This window comes from Cupressus sempervirens, chromosome 2 (genome assembly GCF_028749045.1).
Source record: "Cupressus sempervirens isolate cs-2001-9-10 chromosome 2, ASM2874904v1, whole genome shotgun sequence".
NCBI lineage: Eukaryota > Viridiplantae > Streptophyta > Pinopsida > Cupressales > Cupressaceae > Cupressus > Cupressus sempervirens.
This window is the reverse complement of record NC_143119.1, coordinates 186,678,472-186,704,514: the sequence shown is the minus strand read 5'-3', so window position 1 is coordinate 186,704,514 and position 26,043 is coordinate 186,678,472. Positions and strand designations below refer to the sequence as shown.

The 26,043-nt window shown below is 39.2% G+C and overlaps 1 protein-coding gene across 1 annotated transcript in view; it reads right to left on the bottom strand.

Annotated features, from left to right (window-relative positions):
- Positions 1-26,043, bottom strand: part of LOC149571701 (uncharacterized) — a 319,697-nt gene that overhangs the window by 208,529 nt on the left and 85,125 nt on the right. Inside the window, exon 4 of the mRNA XM_089813119.1 lies at positions 22,723-22,785. Within this exon, the coding sequence (XP_089669245.1) occupies positions 22,723-22,785 (63 nt within the window). The remainder of the gene's footprint in view (positions 1-22,722; positions 22,786-26,043) is intronic.

The following is a 26,043-nucleotide window of genomic DNA, read 5'->3' as shown; positions in this document are numbered from 1 at the left end:
CCCGCTGAAAAGAAGGGAATATGATGCCATTCTAGGACGAGGATGGCTCATATAAGCAAAGGTTAAACATGACTGGAAGAAGAATACACTATCAATGGAGAGCAGAGGATGGAGATTCATTATTGATTTACACACACAAATGGTGGGAGAAGAAGCCATATCATCTGATTCAGAAGGAGAGGACAACGGGAAGAAGCAAATGGAACCAGATGAGGAAGGAGTCCTACAGCTAGAAGGTGGATCAAAGCACGACGATCTCAATTCAGTAAATGGTCTATTTCACTAGCAGATGGAGGATTATGAACTCTTCCAAAGTTGCACCATACTAACAATAGAGGAAGAATGCAATGGAGACAGATTTCCAAAAGAATTTAGGGAAATAAAAGAAGCGAACACATAGCTAGATGAAACACCTGTACATGTATTCAATAAGGAGAAACCAATAAAATATGAAGAGGCCACAGTACAAACCATGATTCTGGGAGATGATATCAACCCAAAGAACATACTGGGTGGAGATAACTGGAATCCAGTATTAAAAACAGCTACATTTAAAATAGTACGGCCTTTTAGGAGAGCAAAGCAAGTACACCGTATGGACAAGCGTCAAAAGGAATTTTGGTCGTACAGGCATGTCTAGAGGAGAGTAGAAGGGAGTACGTTCGCCATAAAATAGGGCCGTACGGCCTATCAGGAGCGTAGGCAAGAAAGGAAGGCAGTAAAGAAAAACAAAACGCTATACGACCTAGGAAGGACTCTGTACGACCAAGAAGAAGACGACAAGAAATCACAGTTAATCCACTGTACGGCCAAACAGGAGAAGATATTGTACATGACACACTCAGCGGCTCAAGGGGGGAATAAGTATCACCGTACGGGTAATAACCAGCTGGTGAATTGGACCGTACGGACTCAAGGAGAACACAAGTTAATGCACCATACAACCTTAAAGAAATCACAAAGACCGCATAGCAATTTACATGTTCAAGAAAGATTGTACCAAAATCCAAAAAGAGCTTTGACCTAGGCGAAGAAGAGAAGAATACATCGTACGGCTAGAAATTTGCAAGAAGAGACCTGGAGATACACCATACGACTAAATAGAGTAACACAATTGCCATACAGAAGTTCGTACGGCCTGGGAAGAGCACAGTATGGCCAACTATAAAAGACAAACATTGTAGTACGACTTGGTACGGTGAGCATAAACCAAGCGTGAGCATACCATACGGCCCATACAGAAGAGAAAAGGAGAAAAGACAAACATTTGAACATAGAGTATTTCGACGATAATACGTTTTTGTTTTTTTATTTATTTATTTAGAGGACACTATACGGCCGTACGAACATAGAAGATACACACCATACGTCCCATATGGAAATCATGAGGAGGAAGTCAATACATACAAAGACCATGAGGGATCATTGATAAGGACCATATGACCTGAAAAGAAGCAAATTAGAACCGTATGGCCAGTAGGGAAGGAACAAAGTTGTGTAGATGCAAAACAATAGTCGTACGGTCGTAGGGAAGAGAAAATAAATAAGGCACTTAAACAGCAAGGTGGAAGCACTAAAGTATGACCCGTACGGAAATGCAGAGAGGCAATTTGAAGGACCATATGACATTGTGAAGGACCATACGGCAGCATGAGAAGACCAACCGTATGGCATCTGAAACTAACTGTACGGCAGCAAGAATAGACCAACCGTATGACAAGCCAATATAAAGGACATTTTGACAAGCATTACAAGTGATTATTCATCGTATGGCAATAGGAAATCACATAGAGGAGACAGACAAACATCATACAACTATAAGAGGAAGAATGGCTCCATACGGGCAAAGAAGACGTACAGCCGAGGAGAGGATAAATTGCTACAAAAGCAAGGAAAACAACCATTGTACGGTTGTACAGAAGAGGGAGAGGCATTGTATGACCATACAGAAGAGGGAGAAATTCAAACACTTTAAGGCATGGCCAAGCGAGGAGTGGAAAACACAGACAAAACATCATTATATCGTACGACACAAAGGAAACTAGGAACAAACAAGCCATATGGTCATACAGACAAAGAGAACACATGCGTATGGACCGTATGGACGTATAGGCTTAAGCAGCACAAAAGGAGTGGACCATACGGCACAAGGATAGTGACATACTCTGCCATACAGGGTTAAGTGGTGATATAATAAAAAGGATCAAAAAAAGACAGAGGTACAGTAATAAAGTTACCCTTCAGAGGCCGTACCAGAGCATTCAAGAGGAAGCGGTTGTGCTCTTTAGGAAGCAGGAAGTTCTAAAAGAAATTTTTTTTTAAAATGACGAAAAATGAAAACAATTCAAAATGAATAACGTATGATACTGAAGGGAAGGGAAAGACATAAAAAGGTAGTAAAAAATAAGTCATTGGCAGAAAGAGTATGTGATCAGAAGAAAATCACAAAAAAGGTGTGTTCCATGGATTTTGTGTGGGTTTGAGGGTGCTAATTTGGTCTTGGTGGCGGGGGTGCTACCCCTCGACTCCAACCTGTATCACGACAGGGAGCACGCCTAGGGCTCTGCCCTTGGACCCCGCAAGGGCACTGCCCCTCGACCCTGCTGAGGGCATTACCCCCTAGACCCCCAGTCAATGTAGTTATCAGTCGTGGGAAGTGTGACTAGTTGATGAGAGTTGGAGTTGCTACAGGTATAAAGTGTCTATGTGCCAGAGGTGGAGAGAGCACTAGAACAAGCTTTTCAAGAGGGGTGATACACTTTGAGGCAGTCGGAGTGGGTGTTGGATGTGAGGTTGTCTTGGTGGATGCATAGAGAGCTTGGGAGGAGTTGATCATCCAGTTGAAAGCAGTAAAGTGATACTTGGCTCAGTGTACGTAGGAGTGGAAGCAGAGAAGGCGGCACAGGTGGCTATCAAGGTCAGACTGGCTAGGGAGACAGTATTGTGTTAGCAGAGGTTACAGATGCAATGTGTTTTGGAGACCAGTTTGGTGCAGGCACAAGAGGAATGTGAATGTGATGTAAGGGAAATAGATCTATCTTGTTATAGTCAGTCAATTAATGTATTCTCTTTTGTTAATCTGTCTCGGTATTTTTGTAATTGCCGTCCGAAGACGACTTTTCTTTTGGGGGAGATGTCGATAAAATCTATATTGTAGCCAACAAGTAGAATAGTATCTGAACGGGTGCATGATGGTTGAGTCACCCTTTCAAAAAGGTATATGTACACCATCCGGAATGGATTTTGGAATCATCATTGTAATCAATCATATCGAATATTGTAATATCTTTTGCATACATGCGAATAATAAAAGGAATACTTCTATGTTACATGTTTTTGTCTATTGTCTGAATGCATTAATAAACCATTTGCCCTGTACAGTAAACATTAATAGACCTCAACTCTTGTTTAGTATATACTCTAATTGTTATAAATGTAAATGGCGGAGTACTTGATATTAAACAGAGATCAAAACAATCAATATATACAAAAGGAGAATCGAATAGAATAGAAACATTCTATTCTAAACTACACCTAAATATTAGAAACATTCTAATATTTACAATAAGCTACAAGAGTGAGCATTAAAGATTATTCTAATACCCCCCCTTAATGCTCAATCTATTTACTACACCAATAGATCCCCTGAATTTAACAAACTTGTCAGGACCAAGGGGTTTTGTGAAAATATCTGCTGGTTGCTCTGAGGTAGGGACATAGAGTAACTGAATAGATCCATCTTATACTAACTGTCGGATATAATGGCAATGAAGCTCGATGTGCTTGGTTCGTTCATGAAACACTAGGTTTTTGGCAAGTTTGAGTACTGCCTGATTGTCTGTAAACAAAGAAGTTGGACCTACTTGAGAACTATGCATATCTGCAAGCATCTGACGGAGCCAAACTGCTTCACAAGCTGCCTTGACAGCTCCTCTATATTCTGCTTCTGTAGAGGAGAGTGCATCTACCTATTGCTTCTTACTGGTCATGGTAACTGTTGTAGATCCGATACTGAACACATAACCTGATGTAGATTTCTTGTCATCAACTAAGCCAGCCCAATCGGAATCGATGAATCCACTGAGCTGAGGAGTAGTACTCCTCGTGTAAAGAAGACCATAATCTAAAGTACCATGTACATAGCCTAACACACGTTTTGCTGCAATCCAATGATCAATCGTGGGGTTCATCATGAACCGTGAGATGTAGCTGACTACAAAACTGAAATCAGGTCTAGTAGTAGTGAGGTAGATGAGACTACCTACTAGCTGCCTGAAGAGTGTTTCACCTACAGGAGGAGAATCAAATTGTGCGGACAATTTTAGACCAGTCTCCATAGGAGTGGAGGCAGGTTTGCAATCCTGCATTCGAAACCTATCAAGCAAATTTTTGGCATACTTGGACTGAGACAAAAAAATACTGTTGTCAGTCTGCCAAACCTCAATACCTAAACAATAATGAAGCAATCCAAGATCGGTCATATCAAAAGTTCTACATAGATCCTGTTTGATATCTGAAATCAAATGTTCTGAACTCCCAAAAATGATCAAATCATCCACATAGACAACAAGCAAAAGAATATCATTACCAAAGTGTTTAATATACAAATTACTATCCGACGGGCTACGCTGAAATTCCTGATTAACCAAGTACTGATCAATCTTTATGTACCAAGCCCTAGGAGCCTGTTTAAGACCACAGATGGCTTTCGGGAGTCTACATACTTTTGGTTCTAAACCGGCAACCTTAAAACCTGGGGGTTGCGTCATGTAGACTTCTTCCTGTAATTCACCATTGAGAAAGGCACTCTTCACATCCATCTAATGAACTTTCCAAACATACTAAGCTGCAATGGCAAGAAGAATGCGAATAGTGCTCATCTTGGCTATCGGAGCAAATGTCTCCTCATAGTCAATGCCTTCGCACTGGGTGAATCCTCGAGCACCAAGTCTGGCTTTGTATTTGTCCAAGGTACCATCTGCATGGTACTTGACCTTATAGACCCATTTACAACTAATGGGTTTCTTCCTAGGAGGGAGATCTGAAAGAACCCAGGTGTGGTTCTTTTGAAGACTCTGAAGCTCAGCATCCATTGCTTGTTCCCATTCTGGAATTCCTTTGGCCTTTGCATATGTCTAGGGCTCAAGGATACTGCGGATGTTGGCCATAAGAGCTATATTAACTATGTTGTGCTGAATGCTCTTATTTCTAGAGGTTCTACCCTCAATGAGTTCATTAGGACGAAGATCACTAATCATTTGAGCCCAGCATTTTTGGCCGAAGAGTCGAGGAGCCAATATCAGATGCAGTTGGAATAGCTGGATGAGGAGCAGGAGTAGGAGCTATATTATCTAGAAGTGGCTGAGGTGGTGTATCAGTAGCATCAGATGACTCATATAAAATAGAAGAACCCAAGTCAGAGATTGTTGAAGACTGAATCTCGGAATGCAGTGGGTAGTCAGAGAGCGAAAATGGTCCGAGTTCCTCATCAAACACAACATCACGACTGAAGATTAAACGATCAGTATTTCCATCAATCAGTCTGTAGGCCTTATGTGTGTGACTGTATCTTGTAAACATAAGTTTTTGGCTTTTGGAATCCAACTTAGTGCGTTTGGCATCAGGAATCCATACATATACCAGCGAGCCAAAAAATTTCAAATGGTTGATCCTAGGTTTGCGACCAGACCAGGCTTCCAGAGTCTTATGATTAACTGCAAGGGTGGGTGACCGGTTAAGGAGGTAGACAGCTATGGATACTGCTTCTGCCCAATATTTTCTGGGAACATTTCTATGTTCTAGCATAGCCCTAGCCATTTCTGTGATGGTACGATTTCGACGCTGTACAACACTGTTTTGTTGAGGGGTGTGAGGTGTGGTGAATTGACATCTAATGCCATGAGTAGTACAGAAGGCAGAGAAAGCAAAAGATCCTAAGAGTACGGATGGAGGAACCAGACTCTTTTTCTACTAGAGCTTTAAACTGCTGAAATATAGGAAAAGCATCTGATTTTTGCTTAAGAAAATATACCCACATTTTGTGACTGAAATCATCCACAAAGAGTAAAAAATACCTATTCCCAGTAATAGGAGTATTCATAGGACCACATACATCAGCGTGGACCAGTTGGAGCACTCTAGATGCCCGCCATGATTCACCATTCTTAAATGGTGTCCTATGTTGCTTCCCTGCTTGACAAGCTCCGCAAACACGATGGTTCTGGGTCTAAATATTAGGTAGGCCATGGACTAAATTATCCCGAGCAAGTTGTGCTAGATACTGAATGTTCAGATGACCGTATCGCTGATGCCAGAGACTGCTGAGAGCGGATGATTCAGCAATGAAAGCATACTCAAGGGAATCGCCTGAATCTACAAGCCTATAAATACCATGATCCTCAAGACCGACAGCAAGGGTAGTGCGAGAAGCATGATCAATAATCGAACACTTATTTCCATTGAAAATGACATCCAACTGAGGGGAGTGCTTCATAATCTGACTAACATAGAAGATTATGTTTCATGCCAAGAACATAACATACATTGATGAACATGAGTTTTCTTCCTCCAAACTGAATTTGAATATTTCCCTTCCCGACAATATTGTATTCTTCGCCGCCTCCAAAGATTACTGAGTCAGAATAGGGAGTGAATTCAACAAACCAATCACGCCTATGAGTGAAATGTCGAGAGGCACCAGAATCGATGTGCCAAGCAAAAGATTTCACATGATTTGCAGGTATGCTAGCCATAAAGCCATGGTAGATAGATTCTTCCTGCTCTGAGTGTTGGGCAGCATGGGCTTGCTGTTTAATTGAGTCTGACTTCTGATGTTGCTGATACAGATGCTCAAATGGCACAAACTTCGAGGTGAGAAAATGAAAGATCCAAAAAAATTGGAGTACCCAGAAAAGAGCTCAAAAAACTTAGAAATAAAATGTCAGAATTCGGATCCGCTGGCTCGAAAATCGAAGCACAAAAAATGAGGCACCCACAAAAATATGATGAAGACCCATTTGAGATTTCGAAAAACCCACTAAGAATATGTGATCAGAAAATTTTTAACCCCAAAAGTTAGGGTTTCAGGCAAAACCCTACCCGACAGTAAAACGAGCTCCAAATAATGGTAGTTTGGGCAAAAAAGTTGTAGAAACTGGGTCAAAAAAATAGCAGTTTTAAAAGGCGACCAAAGTTGGAAGGAGATCAGGGCAATATGGAGGTGCCAAAAAATGCATATAAACTCAAAAAACCGACGCCTTGAGGTCATGCGAACAGAGGAAAAAGAGCATGAAAAATGACTTTTGTTGTTGCGATTTGCAGAGCAGTTATCAGGCGCTCAACCAGGAGGAAAAACGACTGTAAAACCCGTCGCCTGACACTCTAAAATGGTCCAAAGAATGGCATGCATTTTGTAGTATAAAAACTCTAAGAAATCGCAATTTGGCATTGTAAATCACGACTTGCAGGAAAAAATCGCGATTTGGAGCTCCAGAATTTTCAAACGTGATTTGCATAGAGGATTCAAACCCTAGTTCGTGATTTTAGGCAGATTCGAATTTCTTCAAGCAGATAATTAACTGAAAAAAATTCAAAAAATTTAAACAAATAATTTCAAAGAAGAAATTATTAATTTTTCCGAAAAAATTAAGTATTAGCTCTAATACCATGTTACAAATGTAAATGGCGGAGTACTTGATATTAAACAGAGATCAAAACGATCAATATATACAAAAGGAGAATCGAATAGAATAGAAACATTCTAATATTTACAATAAGCTACAAGAGTGAGCATTAAAGATTATTCTAATACTAATAGCATACTATGGTAGTAGGGTTCTAAAGATTTTACTTACAACTCCATCTTCTACAAGCTCCTTTGATTGTAGCAACAACATCCTTTATCCTAGAGTTGTATTGAGCAACGTTCTCACCACCTTGCATTCTCATTTCATCATGGTTTCCTCAGAGACTGTCCAACTTAGCTTTCTAAACATGATCATCGCCGCCATAAAGTGTCATCAACTTATCCCACATGTCTTTGGCATTATCCATATATTTGATATCCACAAACTCGGCATCAAATAAAGCATTTGTTATATCTATCATTACAAAGTCATGATCCAACATTACTTCAGAGATCTAGTAGGTTGATTGTACTTGGTTGCAAGATGATCCAAAGCTTGCTCTCCAAAACATAGTAGATGGAACTTCATGCTACTTATCCATATAGAGAATTTGTCCTTAGAAAACTCAGGTGTGTCCTTCCTATACATCATCAAGTCTTTTCCCAAGCTCTTAGGCTTTTTGAGTTAGGGAACCAAGGCTCCAATACCAATAGTTAATATAAGTCGAATTACTAAGGTGGGAGGGGTGAATAAAAAATCAACAATTCACTGATTTAAACTTCTTCAAACTTCAACCACCAAAACATTCAATCAGCACCTATTGTAAATAAACCTTTCAAAAAATGCAACCACACTGTTTACCGTATGGATTAATTAAGCAGCGCACACAAACAAAGAATACGAACATGAACAGCAACCAGCAGAACTCTTCTTATTATTCGCATATGCCAACAGTACCTTATGCTTTTCTCATATGATATGGTAATGATAAGATCAGATAATTACAATGCTTCCCGAAGGGGTTATAAATACTTTCCGACGAACCTTCCTGAAGGTATCCGTCGGCCAGATACATTATGTCCGCTACAACTATTCACCGTCGGCTACATAACAAGAACTTTCCCGAAGGAACCCGTCGGCCAAAACACAATTTCCTTTCCAAAGGGACCCGTCGGCCAATACACAATTTCTACCGACGACATCATTCCCCCCAAAAAAGAAAAGTCGTCTCCCGACGACTATTACAAAATCTCTGAGACAAATCAACAACCAAAATATAATGACTGACCCAACACTGTCACTTTAGCCAATCTGACATCTGACCCTGATAGCCACCTGTGCCGCTTTCTGCCTTCCAATGCCAAGTACACTGAACCAAGTGTCGCTGCACTGCCTCCAACTGGATGATCAGCTCCTCCCGAGCTCTCTACACATCCACCAAGACAGCCTCACAGCCAACACCTGCTCTCAGTGCCTCTGATACACAGACACTCCATGCCTGCTGCAGCTCCAAATCTTCTCACTGGTCAGACTCCCACGACTGATATCCGCAACGACTGGGGGTCCCTCGCCGCCAACACCAATTTAGCACTGTGAAACCCACACAAAACTGCACGGAACACACCATTTCTATCATTTTCTGCCGATTCTACACTCTTTCTGGCAATTGCTGATTCTTCCTCTTCCCTACGGTATCATCTGATACTCATTCTGAGCATTCTCGATTTGTCGACGTTTTTTTTTTTTTTTACAAAACCTCCTGTCACCCTTCTGTGATGAAATCCGTACGCAAAAACCCCACTCTTCAAAATTTGTAATCTTGCAATCCAAATCCCTACACATGATATGCTTGGAAAATCCGTACAATCACCTCGCATTCCTAGCTGCAATTTCCGTACGCTGCTTTTCTTCAAAAATCCGTATGCTTAATATGTGCTTTAAAATCCGTACAAAACACAAGCCGTACGGTATCTTTCTCTAAAAATCCGTACAGCAGCCTCTTGAGAGCTCGTACAATTAATTTATTTGAAAAGCCGTACACCCTTCTTCAAACATTGAGAACCGTACGACAATTTTTTCTTGTGAAATCCGTACGGTGCTTGTGGAAACCGTACAATGCCCCACTATGAAATCCGTACTGTTGCAATAAAATCCGTACGGTGGTGATGAAATCCGTACGGTGGCTTTTAAAAACCGTACTACAACATGAAATCCGTACATTCTTAAAAAATTCTACTGCAATTTGAATTGTCTCGCCAATGGAAAACCGTACGGCAACATAAAATCCGTACCTTGCTGATGGAAAACTGTACGGTGGTCTTCAAAATCTGCACTTTAGTTTCAAAATCCGTACTTCACTTCTGAAAAACCGTACGGCACTTCAAAATCCGTACGGTGCTTTCCAAAAACCGTACGGTGCTTTACTTCACTTCTCTCTTTTTTCTTTTTCTTTTTTTTTTCTTTTTTTTTTTTTTTTTTTTAATAAATTTTTTTTTTTATTTTTTTTGAAAATCTCACTTCTGGAACAATTATCTACAATATTTACATATATACAGTACTTACAGTCTTCTCTCAGTTATTCGTCCATACGGGTGCGTTACTTCTTTCATTGCAGACATTCAACTTCGACCTCTTCACTACATCGAAGACTTCCTTTCGGTCTAGCATCCACTGTTTTATTGCTCTGTTATTGCTTACTTCCCTCATCTGGTACGGCCCGACCCATTTAATTTTGAACTTGCCTGGTTTGATCTCATTCCGATCGTCGTACAATACCCACTTTCCGAGTGGAAACCTGCTACGCTTGTTTTGTGTCATCTCCATATCGCCCAGTTTGTTCCCGAAGTCCCGTACCATGGACTTCGTCAACTGCCCCTTCTGTCCGTCAATAACACTTTCACTCCGTACTGCTGCAACTTTTATTAGACCCTTTCGCTTTGTTTCCTGTGCAGACCATATCGTGTGCCTTCCTTGCTGCCAGTACCTTTCTATTATATTTGTGGTTCGACATAATACTTTCTTCCTGTGCAATCGTACAGTAGAATCTTTCCTTCTATCTTCCTTCGACATAATACTTTATGTCCTTCAGCTTCAGTCATATCTGCGTTTTCTTCTTCGACTTCTTTATGTTGCTTCGAACATTCATTTCTTCCTTCGGCTTCTCCATGTTCCTTCAGACACTCATTTCTTCCTTCGGCTTCTCCATGTTCCTTCAGACACTCATTTCTTCCTTCGGCTTCTCCATGTTCCTTCAGACATTCATTTCCTTCGTCGGCTTCTCTGTGTTCCTTCGGACATTCATTTCCTTCGTCGGCTTCTCTGTGTTCCTTCGGACATTCATTTCCTCCTTTCTTACCTTCGTCGATCCTTAGCATATTACAACTTGGAAAGAGCTCATAATCCTCTATCTGCCAGTGGTAAAGACCATTTACTGAATCCAGATCATCATCTCCTTCCAATTGTAGGACTCCCTCTTGATCGGGTTCCATACTCTGCCTCCTCTCATCATCTTCTCCTTCGGAATCTGATGATAGAGCTTCTTCTCCAACCATCTAAGTGTGTAGATCGATGACATACTTTCGGCCTTTGCTTTCGAGTGATAAAGTATTTTTCTTCCAATCGTGCTTTGCCTTGGCTTGTATCAGCCACCCCCGGCCCAGAATGGCATCATATCCCCTCCGCTTCAGTGGGATCACGACAAAGTCCAACAGGAACGGTTGTGTTCCAATCGTCACTGGTTGTGCTGTCAAGACTCCCAATGGCTTGATTCCATGTTGATCGGCCGTTAGCAGCTGGAATGTAGGCGGCCATAATGTCGGCTGTCCCAACTTTTTCCAAATGTCTTCAAGCAACACATTGACACCGGACCCTCCGTCCACAATTGTTTCCGTCAATACAGTCCCGAGAATTCCCATTTCGACGACTGCTGGGTGGCGTCCGGATGAGAGGGCTAACAACATTGGATCTTCTGCACTTGCGCCACTTTCCTTCTCCTTTTTGTGTACTGTACTTGCTCCACTTTCTTGCTTCCTTCCATGTTCTCCTGGTAGTTGAGCAGCGGGAACCATGTTTGTGAGTGCCGATCGGAGCTGAGGCATAGTGAGCAACAGATCACTTATCCTGACAGGTATCTCGGCTTGCAAAATTTGCCGAACAATGTTCTGTTCTGCGCAGTTCCGTACGGAAGTACTCGGCGTGTCCTTCAGGTGTGTCGTTTCTGCCTGTGTTGCTTTCTGGATTTCTGCCCTTGCTTCCTCCAGTCTCCTCTTTTCTTCTGCTGGGTCAGGATAAAGCTTTGCTTGCTTCCGAGTGATGGCCAGAACTTCTTCCTCCTCTGTTCCTACAGTAATCAGATTTACTCCGGACTTTGGGCACTTGGTATCATCATGATCACCAGGTCCACACCAGCGGCATAGCAACTTCGGTGTATTTGGTGTTGTGCACTCCCGGGCGAAGTGACCCCACAGATTGCATGCGCGGCATTGAACAATTGGCCGACCATTTGCATCGTACTGAATGCGACTCCTTCCTCCATTGTTGCTGTTGCCAGCATTGTTGTTAGTGCTGTTGTTGTTTGGACCGCGCCGGTTGTTTCTATATCCGCCTGATGTGGCACCTTCCGTACTGGTGTTCCCATTCCCTCCGGACGGAGAGGCCTCCTGTGTCAGGAACACTTGCTGTGGTGTTCTTGTTTTCAAATTGAAAGGGCAGTCCTTTATTGAGTGTCCCATAATCTGGCAGATCTCGCAAAATTGGTCTTTTGGGCAAGATCCCTTCGTATGGCCTTCTTTCTTACATTCCGTACACCATAAGTCATTACCCTTAGGTTCCTTGTTCATGTTCTTGAATTCCTTCATCATCCGAAGCATGTCTTTCTGAAGGGCACGAACCTTCTTGTTGCTTCCTTCGTCATCGCTGCTATCATTTCCGGAGGATGCATCGTCATCTGAATCGGACGAGCTGGTCTTCTTCTTCTTCTTTGTCTTCTGGTCACTTTCGAGGTTCATTGCCCGGTTGTATGCTTCATTGTATGTGGATGGCGGCACGATCTTCATCTTCTTCTGCAGCTTCGGGTGAAGGCCTTCAATGAACCATCGTTTCTGTAACCCGTCAGCTGGTTTATTCTCCATCTTACTGATTAAGTCCTTCAACCTCCTGGCAAAGACCCGTACAGTTTCATTCTTCTTTTGCTTGGTATTGAATATCTCTGCGACAATTTCATTGTCATCCCGCAAAAGTTGAAATTCTGCGATGAACTCCTTCTTAATGTTATCCCAACTATTCAATTTCTGTGGATCGGCATCAGTAAACCAATCAATAGCAACACCGCGTAGGGTTGCGGGAAATTGTCGGATCCATTCGTTTGTATCTGTTATGCCATTCGCCCTCCAGATCGTTTCACATGTTTTACAATGTCGAATGGGATCAGCTGCTTCATCACCATCAAATTTAGGCAATTTTTCCTTTGGACCTGCCATTATTACTGTATGTCGAGGGTTTTGTTGTGTACCTGTGTTGTTTTGCACTCCCACGCTGTTTTGAGCACCTGCGCTGTCTTGAACACTTGCGCTGTTCTGGACACCCGCGCTGTTTTGCACACCCGCGTTGTTTTCTGCTTCCGCGCTATTTTCAATACCCGCGCTGTTTTCTGCTTCCGCGCTGTTTTCAACACCCGCGCAGTTTTCTGCTTCCTCGCTGTTTGGTGAAGAAGAGGGTTTGTCAACCGTAGCTGTCCGTTCCGGAAGTATATCTCGGACGAAGAGGTCACTCCACGCTCGTGCTCCTTCTGCACTCCGAGCCGTGCGAGTCGATCTGCTTCCGTCAGGATTCTCTTCCCGTGGCGTATGCAGGTTCAGAAACTCCTCCCTCGCTTCTTCCACCAAATCAAGCCGTTGTCGAGTCTCCTTCAACAATCCTTCCGCACTTTTGCTTCTGTCGGAAATCTTCTGAAACCTCCTTCGACGCTCTATCTGCTGAGCCAAAATTAAATTTTCCTGCGCAACACGTATGTCATCTTTTTCCTTTAGCTTACTCTTGTCTTTGTTCAACTGATTCGGCATTTAATTCATCTCCGCCTGCCTGCGTGCCAGATCCATCGGGCAACGACGCCAAATGTTTACCGTATGGATTAATTAAGCAGCGCACACAAACAAAGAATACGAACATGAACAGCAACCAGCAGAACTCTTCTTATTATTCGCATATGCCAACAGTACCTTATGCTTTTCTCATATGATATGGTAATGATAAGATCAGATAATTACAATGCTTCCCGAAGGGGTTATAAATACTTTCCGACGAACCTTCCTGAAGGTATCCGTCGGCCAGATACATTATGTCCGCTACAACTATTCACCGTCGGCTACATAACAAGAACTTTCCCGAAGGAACCCGTCGGCCAAAACACAATTTCCTTTCCAAAGGGACCCGTCGGCCAATACACAATTTCTACCGACGACACACAATGAAGACACCATGTTTATCTCGTGGAAACCCTATTTGGGTAAAAACCACGGTGTGAGACGATGCTCACAAAATCTGTACTCCTTTAGAATATGCCCTGTGATGAGCTAGCCTGATTAAGGGTTACAAAAGCACTATTAGGTGCTTTTCCCTATCAACAGAAACCGGGATAGAGGACTTTAAACACTCTATTCAAATGTCACTTTGGCAAACGATTTACAATAATAATCTGTTAGGATTCACCCTTCTACAATGGTTAAAAAGCAATATATAGAATGATATGTGTAATTGCACTACCTCAACATGATCAAATCCTATTAAGCTTTTAAACTCTTCTTCATAACATATACTCTTCCCTAGCTTGATCACACTTTTTTCTTTTACTTTCTTCATTTCTTTTTCCAAGGGCAGGAGATTGAGATCACTTCTTCATACACGTATCTCGAGGTTAAGTTTTTGGGACCCCGCTTCAATTTGAGATCGGCTATTCAATCCAGAATTAGTAAGGGCATGAGGTGTCTAGCCATGATTGAGAGACAATGTTTCAAACATCATTTTCAGGATATTTCATCCAAATTGTCTCTCTTGGACTCCTTGGTTAGACCGATCGTTCTTTATGGCTCGGTGGTTTGGGGGCCTTCTCTTCTTGCTTTTGATTGGGCCTCTATTGAGCGTGTTCATACATTGTTTTTATGGCGCATCATTAGATGCCACAGACTCACCCCCCACAACATTGTCCTAGCCAAGTTTGGAGCTCATCCTTTTAAACTTGCGACCATTTTTTACTTGATCTGGTTTCTCCATCGACTTCGTGATTTTATGGATTCTGATGTTGACTGTTACAGATACTCTCCTCTGGCATACTGCTCTTTTGTTCAGATTATGAGATCCGATACTAGCACTAGATCCTGCTATTGGTATACCCTGGCCACCTCTCTGGTGGATTCGATCGAGATTGACATTGATCGTCTCCCTCCATACCAGTTCTCGCTGGATGCTCCTGCTCATCTCCTCCCCTGTCCTCAGGAGTTGAATGAGTATATCAGACAAGATATCTACGAATAGTACATTATCACTACTTGGACTAATCCTCTTGGTGGATTACGTCCTAAGATGGCATTTTACGCTGAGCATTTTCTTGAGCTTCAGAATGGTATTATCGTGAATCCTGCTTATCTCTATCAACGTTGGTGTCACACCCTTTGATTCTCTTTGGGCTCCTTCACAATTGTTTTTCATCGTCTTCAGGTCCGAACTGATCACCATATGCACAAAGAGGATTGGGTTTGTAGATTGTGTACTTTGGTGGAGGTCGAGACTAAGACCCACTTCACATTTCGTTGCACTATCTACTATCAGATCAGAGGGAGATTTTATTGTCTTTTCAGACTATTTCTCTCTTTCAAAGTTCTTCAGCTATGTTGACCAACGGTGTCTTGCACTTTATCTTCGGGAGGCTACCTAGCTTTGTAAGCATACCCTTTAGTCAATCACATCTCAGGACCATAACCTCAAACCAGCTCATCACTACCTTTTTCTCCCCCTTGTCTCAATCACGAGGTGTGAAAAGGTCATCCAAGATCACTCCCTCCACATTGGTCAAACATTGTACCAGTCTTTCCAAGCAACAGCACTCTTCCAATGGGTCTTGGCGACGATCTATGACTTCGAATCGTATACAATTATTTCCTTTTGTGACTGATTACTTTATACCAACGAAGGATTCTTAGTCCTTACCTTGTGTTTCTTGGTCTTGTGTCTTGTTTTGTTTCTTTTCAGTCACCATTTGGTGCTCCAGTGGTTGTCGGCTCTTTTTTTTGTATGCTCAGTCCCATAAACCCTTGTGATTTTTTGTCGGACATTAATATTATTATCTTATCTTATCTTGTTTACTTGTTCATCCTGCTAACATCACTCCCAGTCCATTAAACTACCCTTACTTGTGCACATTATAAGGTGCTATCATAACCACATAGTCTAAACATTCTTAACAATCATGTCCTATGATTGAACCAGTAAGTATTGTACTAATCTGAAATAACTTTCAAATCAATTGTTGTCTGTCACTTGACTGTTTTAGCAGTTAGCTAGTTTGATCTCATCAAACATACTTAATTCTTCGTATCAATAAGTGCTATGATAACCCTAACATCATGATATAGAACATAACCTTCCTGTAAAATAGCAACCTCTAAAACATACTACAACTCATACTTTATTCAATCAATATCTAGTAAGATGTTGAAAACACTAAATTAGTTGACTTAGATGACAACTAAATTGATTCACCTGTCATCAAATCTGTACCAAACTTCATCAGTGCAACATGTAGCATCACTGCATCAGTTATGCCAACGTTATCTTGATAATATTTCACTGGTTCCATTAAAGGTTGGGATGGTTATTTTGCTCAAAGCATCCTTATACTCCATAGGCTATGTGTCCTGCCTAATTGGCCTTATAGACCTCTTGTATTGCATTTCCAGGTGATTCCTAGCCTTGTCTTTAGGCTGGTTCCTGAACTGATTTAAGTTCATTTGCTGCCTTACATCAGCTAGTAGTTGCATATGTTCGTTTTGAGCCACCATGATCTCATCTATGATTGGTGTCCCTTCTTCTACCTTTGGAACTATTTCTACAGCGACCCTTGGCAAGAAAAAAAGTCTTAAGATGTAAATCAAATGTGGTGTCTTCTGTCCTACAATGGTGTTCATTGCCAACGTCACTTCTATCTCCATCTTGATTTTGTGCATGAGGCTGTTGAATCTTTAGGTTTCCAATTTCAGCAAGAAGTGGTCATTGACATTGCATAAACATTTACATCATCTATTGTTGTTGTTCTTACATTTGTGCCATAATATACTAAATGTCTGGTTGACCATTGCTCCCATTATTTTTCTAGCCTAACATGTTGTCTTAATCAAACCATAGATACTCTTCTTCATATGCTTCTGGCTGTTGATGGGCTCTATTTCTGGTGAAGTATTGAGTGCATAGGACCGATTCAATTCGACATGCAAGTGATTAGAAGCAACATGCAACCACAAAATCTGGCATGCAACTGAAAAAGAAAACCTACAACTGAAACCCTTACAATCTGGTAGAATTTGTGGCTCTGATACCACTTAAATATCCCTACCACCAACTTTTCTTTTAAATTTATTTCAACATATAAAAACTTCCTTAATAAGATGATTTATAGCAGCAAGGGATTAATTTAAATCAATAATATCAACACATACAGATGGAAATATGAATCTAAAGACCATAGGTTATAATAGTGTCGATAAGTGGCAAATATATCAGCTTTCGTGACAATTCTGCCAAATGAGAAAGCTTGCACTTTTCTCACAAGAAAAAGCTCCCAAAACCTTGAAAGTCTCGGCAATAACATCGCCACTTCTCGGCGAGAAATCGCAAACTTCTCATGATAACTTAGCAAATTCTAATTGGCGACACCAGTAAAACTAGGACACCAAGCAACTTGCCCAATCATTATTCATTTTGCAAATTTGAGCATTTGGAGGAAAGAAGGGTTCTGGAGGAGACAAATAGTGTTTGGCAGCCTTGTAGATCAATTGCAAGTGGATTTGAATTGGATTCGAAGTGGATTTGAAGAGATTTTTCAAGAAAATCCGAACTCACTAGTAACTTTTCTATAAAAAAAATCTTTATACTTAAAAATCATTCTATCTTGCCTAAGTTGCTTATAACATTATTGAAACTCTAGAATATCATTTGCAATGTCCTCTAACACAATTTAGAGCATAATGAATAAGATCTAACACCATTTTTTTTGCAAGTTTTCCAAAATAATCATAGTTTCCTCAAAAAAATCATAACATGACACATTTTTTCTTTTTTTCTTTTAAGTCTCAGCTTGTCTTTAATCTTATTTAAAGTTTTGATCTAATTTAGTTTGTTCCTAAATATGTCTATTAAATTTCTAAATTTGTGGCTTCAATTTTTATTTTGTATGTGTAAGTTGATTTTTCATTAAATGGCAAATATAAATTCCTCTACAACTGGGTCAGTCGCGGCATGTGTCAGTGGCCTTGTAGGTTCATGTCCATCTAGATTTGTAGTCACGTCTCGTAAAGGAGCTAGAGACAAGGCATGGGAATATGCCTTTGAAGGAACTGAGTATCATAGCATGATACATAAACAAATTCATGAAGGCATATCTCGTTTGAAGCACCACCTTGCAGAGATCAAAAAGCATGACAAGGATTTGTCATGAGTGCACAAAGGAAATAAAGAGAGAGATGATTGCCTTCCTTACTGCCCAAGAAGAGAAAATGTTGCAAAGGGAATGGCGAGAATTGGCCATGAGGGCAGCCATTTCCGAATTGCAAGGTATGTCTCATTTTTAAAAATCGTTTACAATTTTCTAATCATCATTATTAGTTTGGAATCTTTGGATTGTGCCAAAATAATGATCATAATGAAATGATGTAGGTTGTGACAATGTATCCTAGTCACCCTTGATGAAGTAGCAGTTGAGGGCACAATGAGCTCTATTCATGGCCCACGGATCCACACACCTACCACCCGCTCAACTTCCACTTCTGCTAGTTCTAGTAGGCTACACAAATCTTCTCTTGTTGGGCTTTTTGTGCATAGAAGCACACCTGGAGCACAAAAATCACTGGAGGGCACTCGACAAAACAGTGATGTGCATTGGCAAGTTGACATTCAATGTGCCAATTGTCAGTATTTTAACAACATCCCCTTCAATGTTGCAGCAATTCCCTATTTTTTGACTTTTGTGCCTAGTTGTATCGTGGCAGGAAAGGGCTCCAAGGCATCTACTCTATAGACTTGAGTGGGAGATTAGTTCACTTGTTTCAAATTTTAATACTTTTACAATTTTACAATTTATTTTTGTTGAATGTAAAATATTTTTTTTATCAAAGTTGTGTACTTAATGTCATTTTTATTATGTGCTTGTAGATTGCTCAGAGATGTTTTTAGGGCTAAAGATGTGGTTGAAGATCAAAAATTACAATGCAAACAGCTTGGCTGCATCATACTTTTAGATGGATACATGAATGGAAGAAGTCATACCATCATCAATTTTTTGGTTCCTTACAAGGATCAAGTAGTCTTTCTTAAATCCTTAGATGCCTCAAACAAGGTAAAAATAGTTGAAACTTCGGCTCTAATGCTAGACCATGTTATGATGGAGGTTGGGGCTGTTAATGTGGTGCAACTAATAACTCACAATGCAGCGACATATGTGGGAGCAGGTAGGATCTTACAAGATAAGCATACCGCACTCTTTTGTCTCCTTATTCAATGCATGCTATTGACCTTCTTCTAGAGGATATAGCGAAACTAGATTGGGTGAGACTGGTTCTAGAGGATACAAGGAAGGTAACAAAATATATCTACAATCACCCTTGGGTCCTTTGCTTGATGAGAGAATATACCCATGGGAAGGAGTTGGTTAGACCTGTAATCACAAAGTTTACAGAGATCTTCTCAATGTTGCAAAGTCTTATTGGTTCTTTGAATCCTTTGAAGCAATTGCTTGTAAGTCAACCATGGCTAGACTCAATTTATTCAAAGAAGCTTGATGGACAAAGTGTTGCATGCATTGTCTTTGACAAATTCTTTTTTGATCACACTACAAAAATTGTGGAGGTAACTTGGAAACTTCAAAAGCTGAATATTCAATTTTTTTGTATTCAATAAGCAAGTTTTTCATTGTTAATTCATAACCCTACTCTCTAATTAATGATAATCATTTTCTATGTTTCAATTGTAGGTGGTGAAGCCCTTAGTTAAAGTTCTCCACTTGATAGATGGGGAACAAACCCCAATGGGGTCTCTTTATGAGGCCATGGATAGGGCCAAAGAGGCTGTAAGAAATTACTACAGGGTGGACAACCTAAAATTTGCACCCATATGGAAAATTATTGCTAGGAGGTGGAGCAATCAGTTCCACCAACCCATTTATGTGGTAGAATATTCCCACAACCCTCGTATTCGCTTCTCTCCATCATACGGGTATCTCAATGGACAGGTCATGGAGGGCTTCAGTGATTGCATGTGGAGAATGGTACCCAACGTTGAGGTGAGAGACCTCATTGTGGTTGAGATGGAATTGTATCAAAATGCAATGGGGAAACTATTATCCTCAGACTTGGAAAGGAAAGGCAAAAGCACCCAAACCCTACGTACAATATTAGTATTCTGGAGATCTTTTACATGCACGATAAGTAGATAAAAACTAAGTTACCAAAACATGTTCTCACCTTCCCCTCTAACTCTTTAATATTTATCTTGCAAAATGCTTGCTGGTGTAATCAGTGTCAAATCTGCAAAAACCTGCCCTTTGCATCTTAAGTTAGCCATGTAGCTCGTCCAGTTGTGAGCATAATTGGAGTTTGTTCGAACCATTCACACAAAGAAGAGCAACAAGCTAGCACAGACAAGCCTAAATGACCTTGTCTTTGTGCAATATAACCTTAAATTATTCATAATAAACTATGTTCCCCCAAGTTTTTGGGATGGGGATGTTTACGGTGCAAGGTAAACAATTTATTAATGCATTCAGACAATAGACAAGAACATGTAACACAGAAGTATTCCATTTATTATTTGCATGTATACACAAGATACTAAAATATTCGATATGATTGATTTATTACAATGATTCCGAAGTCCCTTCTAGACAGTGTACATATACTTTCCCGAACGGGTGACTCAACCGTCACGCACCTGTTCGGATACTATTCTACTTGTCGGCTACAATATATATTTTACCGACAACAGGGAACAGTGGGACGGGTTTCCGGCGCAGTAAAAAGAATTTCTAATTGCGGGGACTAAGGGGGTACGAGAGGTCAAATGGGGACAGCTATATAAATATAGGAAAATTTTAAACTATACACTGAAATTTGCACATATACATGTCATTCATATGAAACTAAGCACAACGCATGTCATATAAAACTATACACTATATCACATGTCTCAACATCTTGTATTTTCGGAAGAGTTTGTGACATCATCCCGAAAACATGAGAGTTGTCAATCTCAGCTCATTCTTTAAACAATGTCTTCAAACCATAGGCCCAACCAACACCAGGTGGAAACATTTCGTGTTTTTGAAAGAAATATGTGACATCACCCAAGGTTTTCACAAAAACGTGATTCAAAACTGACATGTGTACTGCTAAGCAAGGACCCACCAATCTACCAAGGACTTACGAGAAATAAAGTGCGCGCCCGCTAAAGGATTAAAAGACTTAGGAAAATTAAATATTTCTGCAGGGGAACAGAACTTTAATAACAATGAACGCTAGGACCTGGTTTCATCAACAATGATTAAACACCCAGCTTAAGTCATGAAAAAAGTAACATCAAAATATAACACACAAGGGATTCTTCCTTGTTTTATTTCAAAATGTAGACTTGGACAAATTTAAACAACTTTTGAGCATGGAAATAGAAACCGTAGGCATGACTTTCTACCAGAAAATTTCACAGGGGTAAAAATTTTTAAGACTTGGTTTTAAAGAAAAACAATCATTATTAAAAATATTATTTGGTCCTTAAGGATTTTGAATGTCCACCATGTCCAAATCACCTTGGCTAAATAAGTATTCACTTAAATTGGCTCCTTTTAAAAGTATAAAGTAAATAATTGTCTCGAGACTTATAATTAGTTATTCTCAATGTTCTGTTATTATTCATTTTTATTTTTCAACCTCCTGAAATAGGAGAAGTTAGAAAAATTCATCTGGTTTAATCATCAAGTGGGAGGGGGCATTACACTTCATCCTTTTCAAGTCTTTAAATTTTTTGTTTATGATAGCTGTAATATTGTTTATCTTCTATCAGTAATATCATAGTCATAAGACTTGGCTTTGATACTCCCAGACTTACAAGTAAGGCTAAGAACTACAAGAAACTGAACTGAATCAGCTTGAGAAACAGACATGCCCATGACTGTTCAGCACCTAGCAATTTTTGACTAGTCAGCAATACTTGGTAATCATCTCAGACATGAGTCTGCAATAAATAATTGACAGAAAAAAAATAGAGATAAAGGCTAAGAAAATTAAAACATATGAAATCAATTAAATTTCAAAGGCCAATGTGTGCAGGAAGAATCTTTCTCAGCTGAATAAGGATTCGAAAATGGCAAACCAATCTCTTGGGATAAATTTCATTGAGTAAAAATTTCAAAATTGTGAATTAAATATAATATTTAATGCACAATTGATTTTCCTAAGTTTTCATTGTTAAAATTTGATCTCTGTAATTGTAATGTATCATAGAATAAAAACTCCCCCAATTTTTCACAAAAATATTAATATTTTATGTGATTTCTTATTTACAAGACTCTTACAAACCTTTGGCATCACCTTTTTGCAAATTTCCATGTCTCTTATATTACCAAATCCAAGCCTAGTAAGCATATTTAGCATAGAAAGTGATGCAGTTACTTTTCGTTTCATATACATGATTTATGATCACAAAGCATGTGCAGTTGTAGCCTTAAGAGCCTTCACATTCCTTTGGAATCAATATTTGCCAATTTTGAGGTGTATGTGCTCATTGATCTCTAGTAATAAATCATCAGTTTGTATATTTACAAGAAAGAAAATGTAAAGCATAGTACCTGAAAGTATAAACGTGTTTGAGTAATTATAAGACGTCCTGGCTCCCGCACAAGAGGAATTACCTTTAAAAATTATTAAAAAAAGTAAAATTAAGATGTGAGGGAAATTTAATATAAGCTTTAAAATTATGTAAACAGCATCAAAGTTTAAACAAAAATTAAAAAACTTTATTCGATATTGGTGATTTTGCTTTTCCTTGGAAAATATCTAATGCTAGTAGAGATCCTGATTGCATATCAAACAAAAAAATCCAGATCAATGAAAAAATCGCTCAATCACAAAACATATAAAAATATTTATAGAAAAAATTTGATGTCCCTAAGAGCGTCCCTTTGAAAGACACACAGTGACACAAGAAATAACCGCTATCTGAAGGAAATTCATGTAACGAGCATATGCAATATGCCCTCCCAAAATATTACTATTACCACACAAAACTCCCTTCCAACTAATGCACTAGCTATAGTCAACCTAAAATTCAGCTTCTATAGATGCAGGCATGCATTAAAGTAGATTCAAAATCATCCATGGTGACGAATCTGTGTTAAGTTTGAAATTGCTAGGTTCTACCAAGCTCATGTTAAGGAAAAGGAAATGAATTGGTAGTAATTACTCTATAAAACATATAGAGTATTTAGATGAAACAACATCAAAGTAAGCTAGAAAAATAGAAAAGAAAACTCTTTTCCCATGCTAAATCATCCAACAAACACTGATGGAAATGAAAATTATGTGACAAATTGTAATTTTATGATCTAGACTATAGCAATAGTAATTGAATTTGGAACAATATAGCACTCAATATACCAACAGCCCATATGTATATGTACGAGGCCAGAAAGCACTATTCTAACAGTTAGAAAATGTGTAGAATTCGCATAAAGAAACACAAGAGTCACATTTGATGATAGAAATAGACTCCTTGTCAATTCTGATAACCCCTCAAATGTCCTCTTAAGCCTCTTTATCGTTTAGTTAAAAGGCAATATTTGAATCAATTCAATTCTCAATCACTTACTATAATTTTTACACCTCAGGTGCCTCTCAAATTAAGCACAACCTTTGTTCTTATCTTTATTCTAGTCCTTATCAAGCCACTAATAGTTCCTAACTTACTAGTCTTTGTTATCTATTTTTGTTTTTATCATTCTCGTTAGTGTAAATAAGCCTTTTCTTTCCCAAGCGTATACTTAATTTTGTAAGCACAAACATAAAAATATTAAATCATAACGTAAAAGGGTCACAACAGACATCCTTATAACAATTGAGACTGTGACATTAAGTCATATTCCTATGCTATCTAAGATCATCTTTCCAAAAAACAGGCTTGCATGCACTCATTTTGGAAAAATTTTGAGCCAATTATGTATCCACCTCAGATGTTCTAATAGAATAATGATTCTACAAAGACGTGTGTATAGAAGATCTGTATGTTAGGTGATAAAAATCTCTTTACTTTATCCCTCAAAAATCTATGACATTTTCCAGTCAAGAATTTGCTTGCAGTTCATACACCCAAGCTACTGTTTTGCTACATACAGTGCTCCAATATGAGGAATCTCCTCTCCACCACATTCCTCATGAATCTATTGAATGTGTCTAAGAGTCATCTTACTCAGGGTATTCACAAAAACATCTACAAATGTCAAATTTGCAAGCCATACAAAATCACTCTTATTGAAATTCAGGAGTTCTTGTGAACGAATTCCTTCACTTTAGTTTCTTTGGGTGAAGAATGGAATATCACTAGAAAATGTTACATTGGACTTTAGTATGGGTTACCATTTCTTCTTTGCCAACTACAAGTTAGTTCTCACTAGCACTGCATAGAAACATATGATGCTACAGGAGCTAGTTGGTGATCATAGAGACATTGCACAGCTCGACCCTTGGGATCTAGGAAGACACATTTTCTATTTTAAGATTGCTCGGGGACAACCGATTTCAGGAAGGGCAGACTTTGATGTCCCCTTTTTCGTGTCAACTTTCAAGAGATTAGTGCATCTCCTAACCCTCATAGGCCAACGGAGTTATTCAGAGGGTCCAGTTCACAAAGTTGTAGGCCGATTCTCACTCCAAAGATTGGGGACGTTCAGGATTGCTCTTTGTTTGAGTCAGATTAGCACACTTACTATTTATAGTAAGTGTCTATTTTGGGAAAGTCAGAGTTTCTATCTTTAGCAACGCACTTGAACAATTTGGTAAGGGTATGGAGTTATGGTGACATTGACAGAGCTTCCAGTTGGGGTCTTACTAGTTATAGTAAGTCAAATTATGCTCAGAGCTATTTCTAGCAGAAGTACTTATATTCATGGTATGCATAGTGATTGTCTCAATCGTCAGTTGACTCAATTTCAGGGACTTACTATTTATAATAAGTCAATGGATGTTAGAGAGGGGTCATACTATTTTTAGTAAGGCAATTGGTTGTACAATGGATACAAAAGTCAAGTCCTAGGGTCAAACGGAAAGAAATAATGATTATTTTGGAAATTATGTTATTTTAATTATTAATAAAGTAATACTTTATTTATAATTAATCACAGAGTGCAATTATTAAGTTATATTTTCACTTTATATGAATGGGGCCACTTAATGACTTGAAAGTCATATAATATAATAAGCGCATCACAATAATATAATATAACTTAATGGTTTTATTGCACTTTATTTGAAAGGGAGATGCAAGTGTTTACAAGTGTTTAATGAAGTATACTTTAAATTGTACACCAAAAGGAGGGGTTATCATTGAATTGCAACATAAGCTAAGTAATTGTTAAGTTATGAGAAGAGTATTTGTGAATATATCTCTTGGAGAATTATAAAAAGCCAAGGCAAGAGAAGATGGATTGATTCATGACTTTGTATTTTCTTTTTTTGTATGAAGAGAAATTTGGAACAAGGATTTCAATCTTTCAAACTTTCAAGAATTGTGAATTCTTCAGAATTTTACAAGTGTTTGAAGGTTTTGAAAGACGCGCTAATATTTTCTATCTGGGAGACTCACTTTATGGTTATCAATTGCACTTAGCTGTAAGAGAGTTTAATTGGATTGCAGCTATACAAGGGTTTGAAATTCAAGTGTATAAATCAGATTATTTGCAGATGTAGTGTCAACGTTTTTGGCAGATCTATGCAGTTGATGGAGTTAGCTCATGTGATAACCCATAATAATAAATGTAATTTCCCACACAAGAATTCATACTTTGTAATAATTATTATTAATGAGGAAGTAATAAAATAATAAATGTAATTTCCTACACAAGAAGTCATCTTTTTGATAATTATTATAAATAAGAGAATACGAAAAAAAACACAAA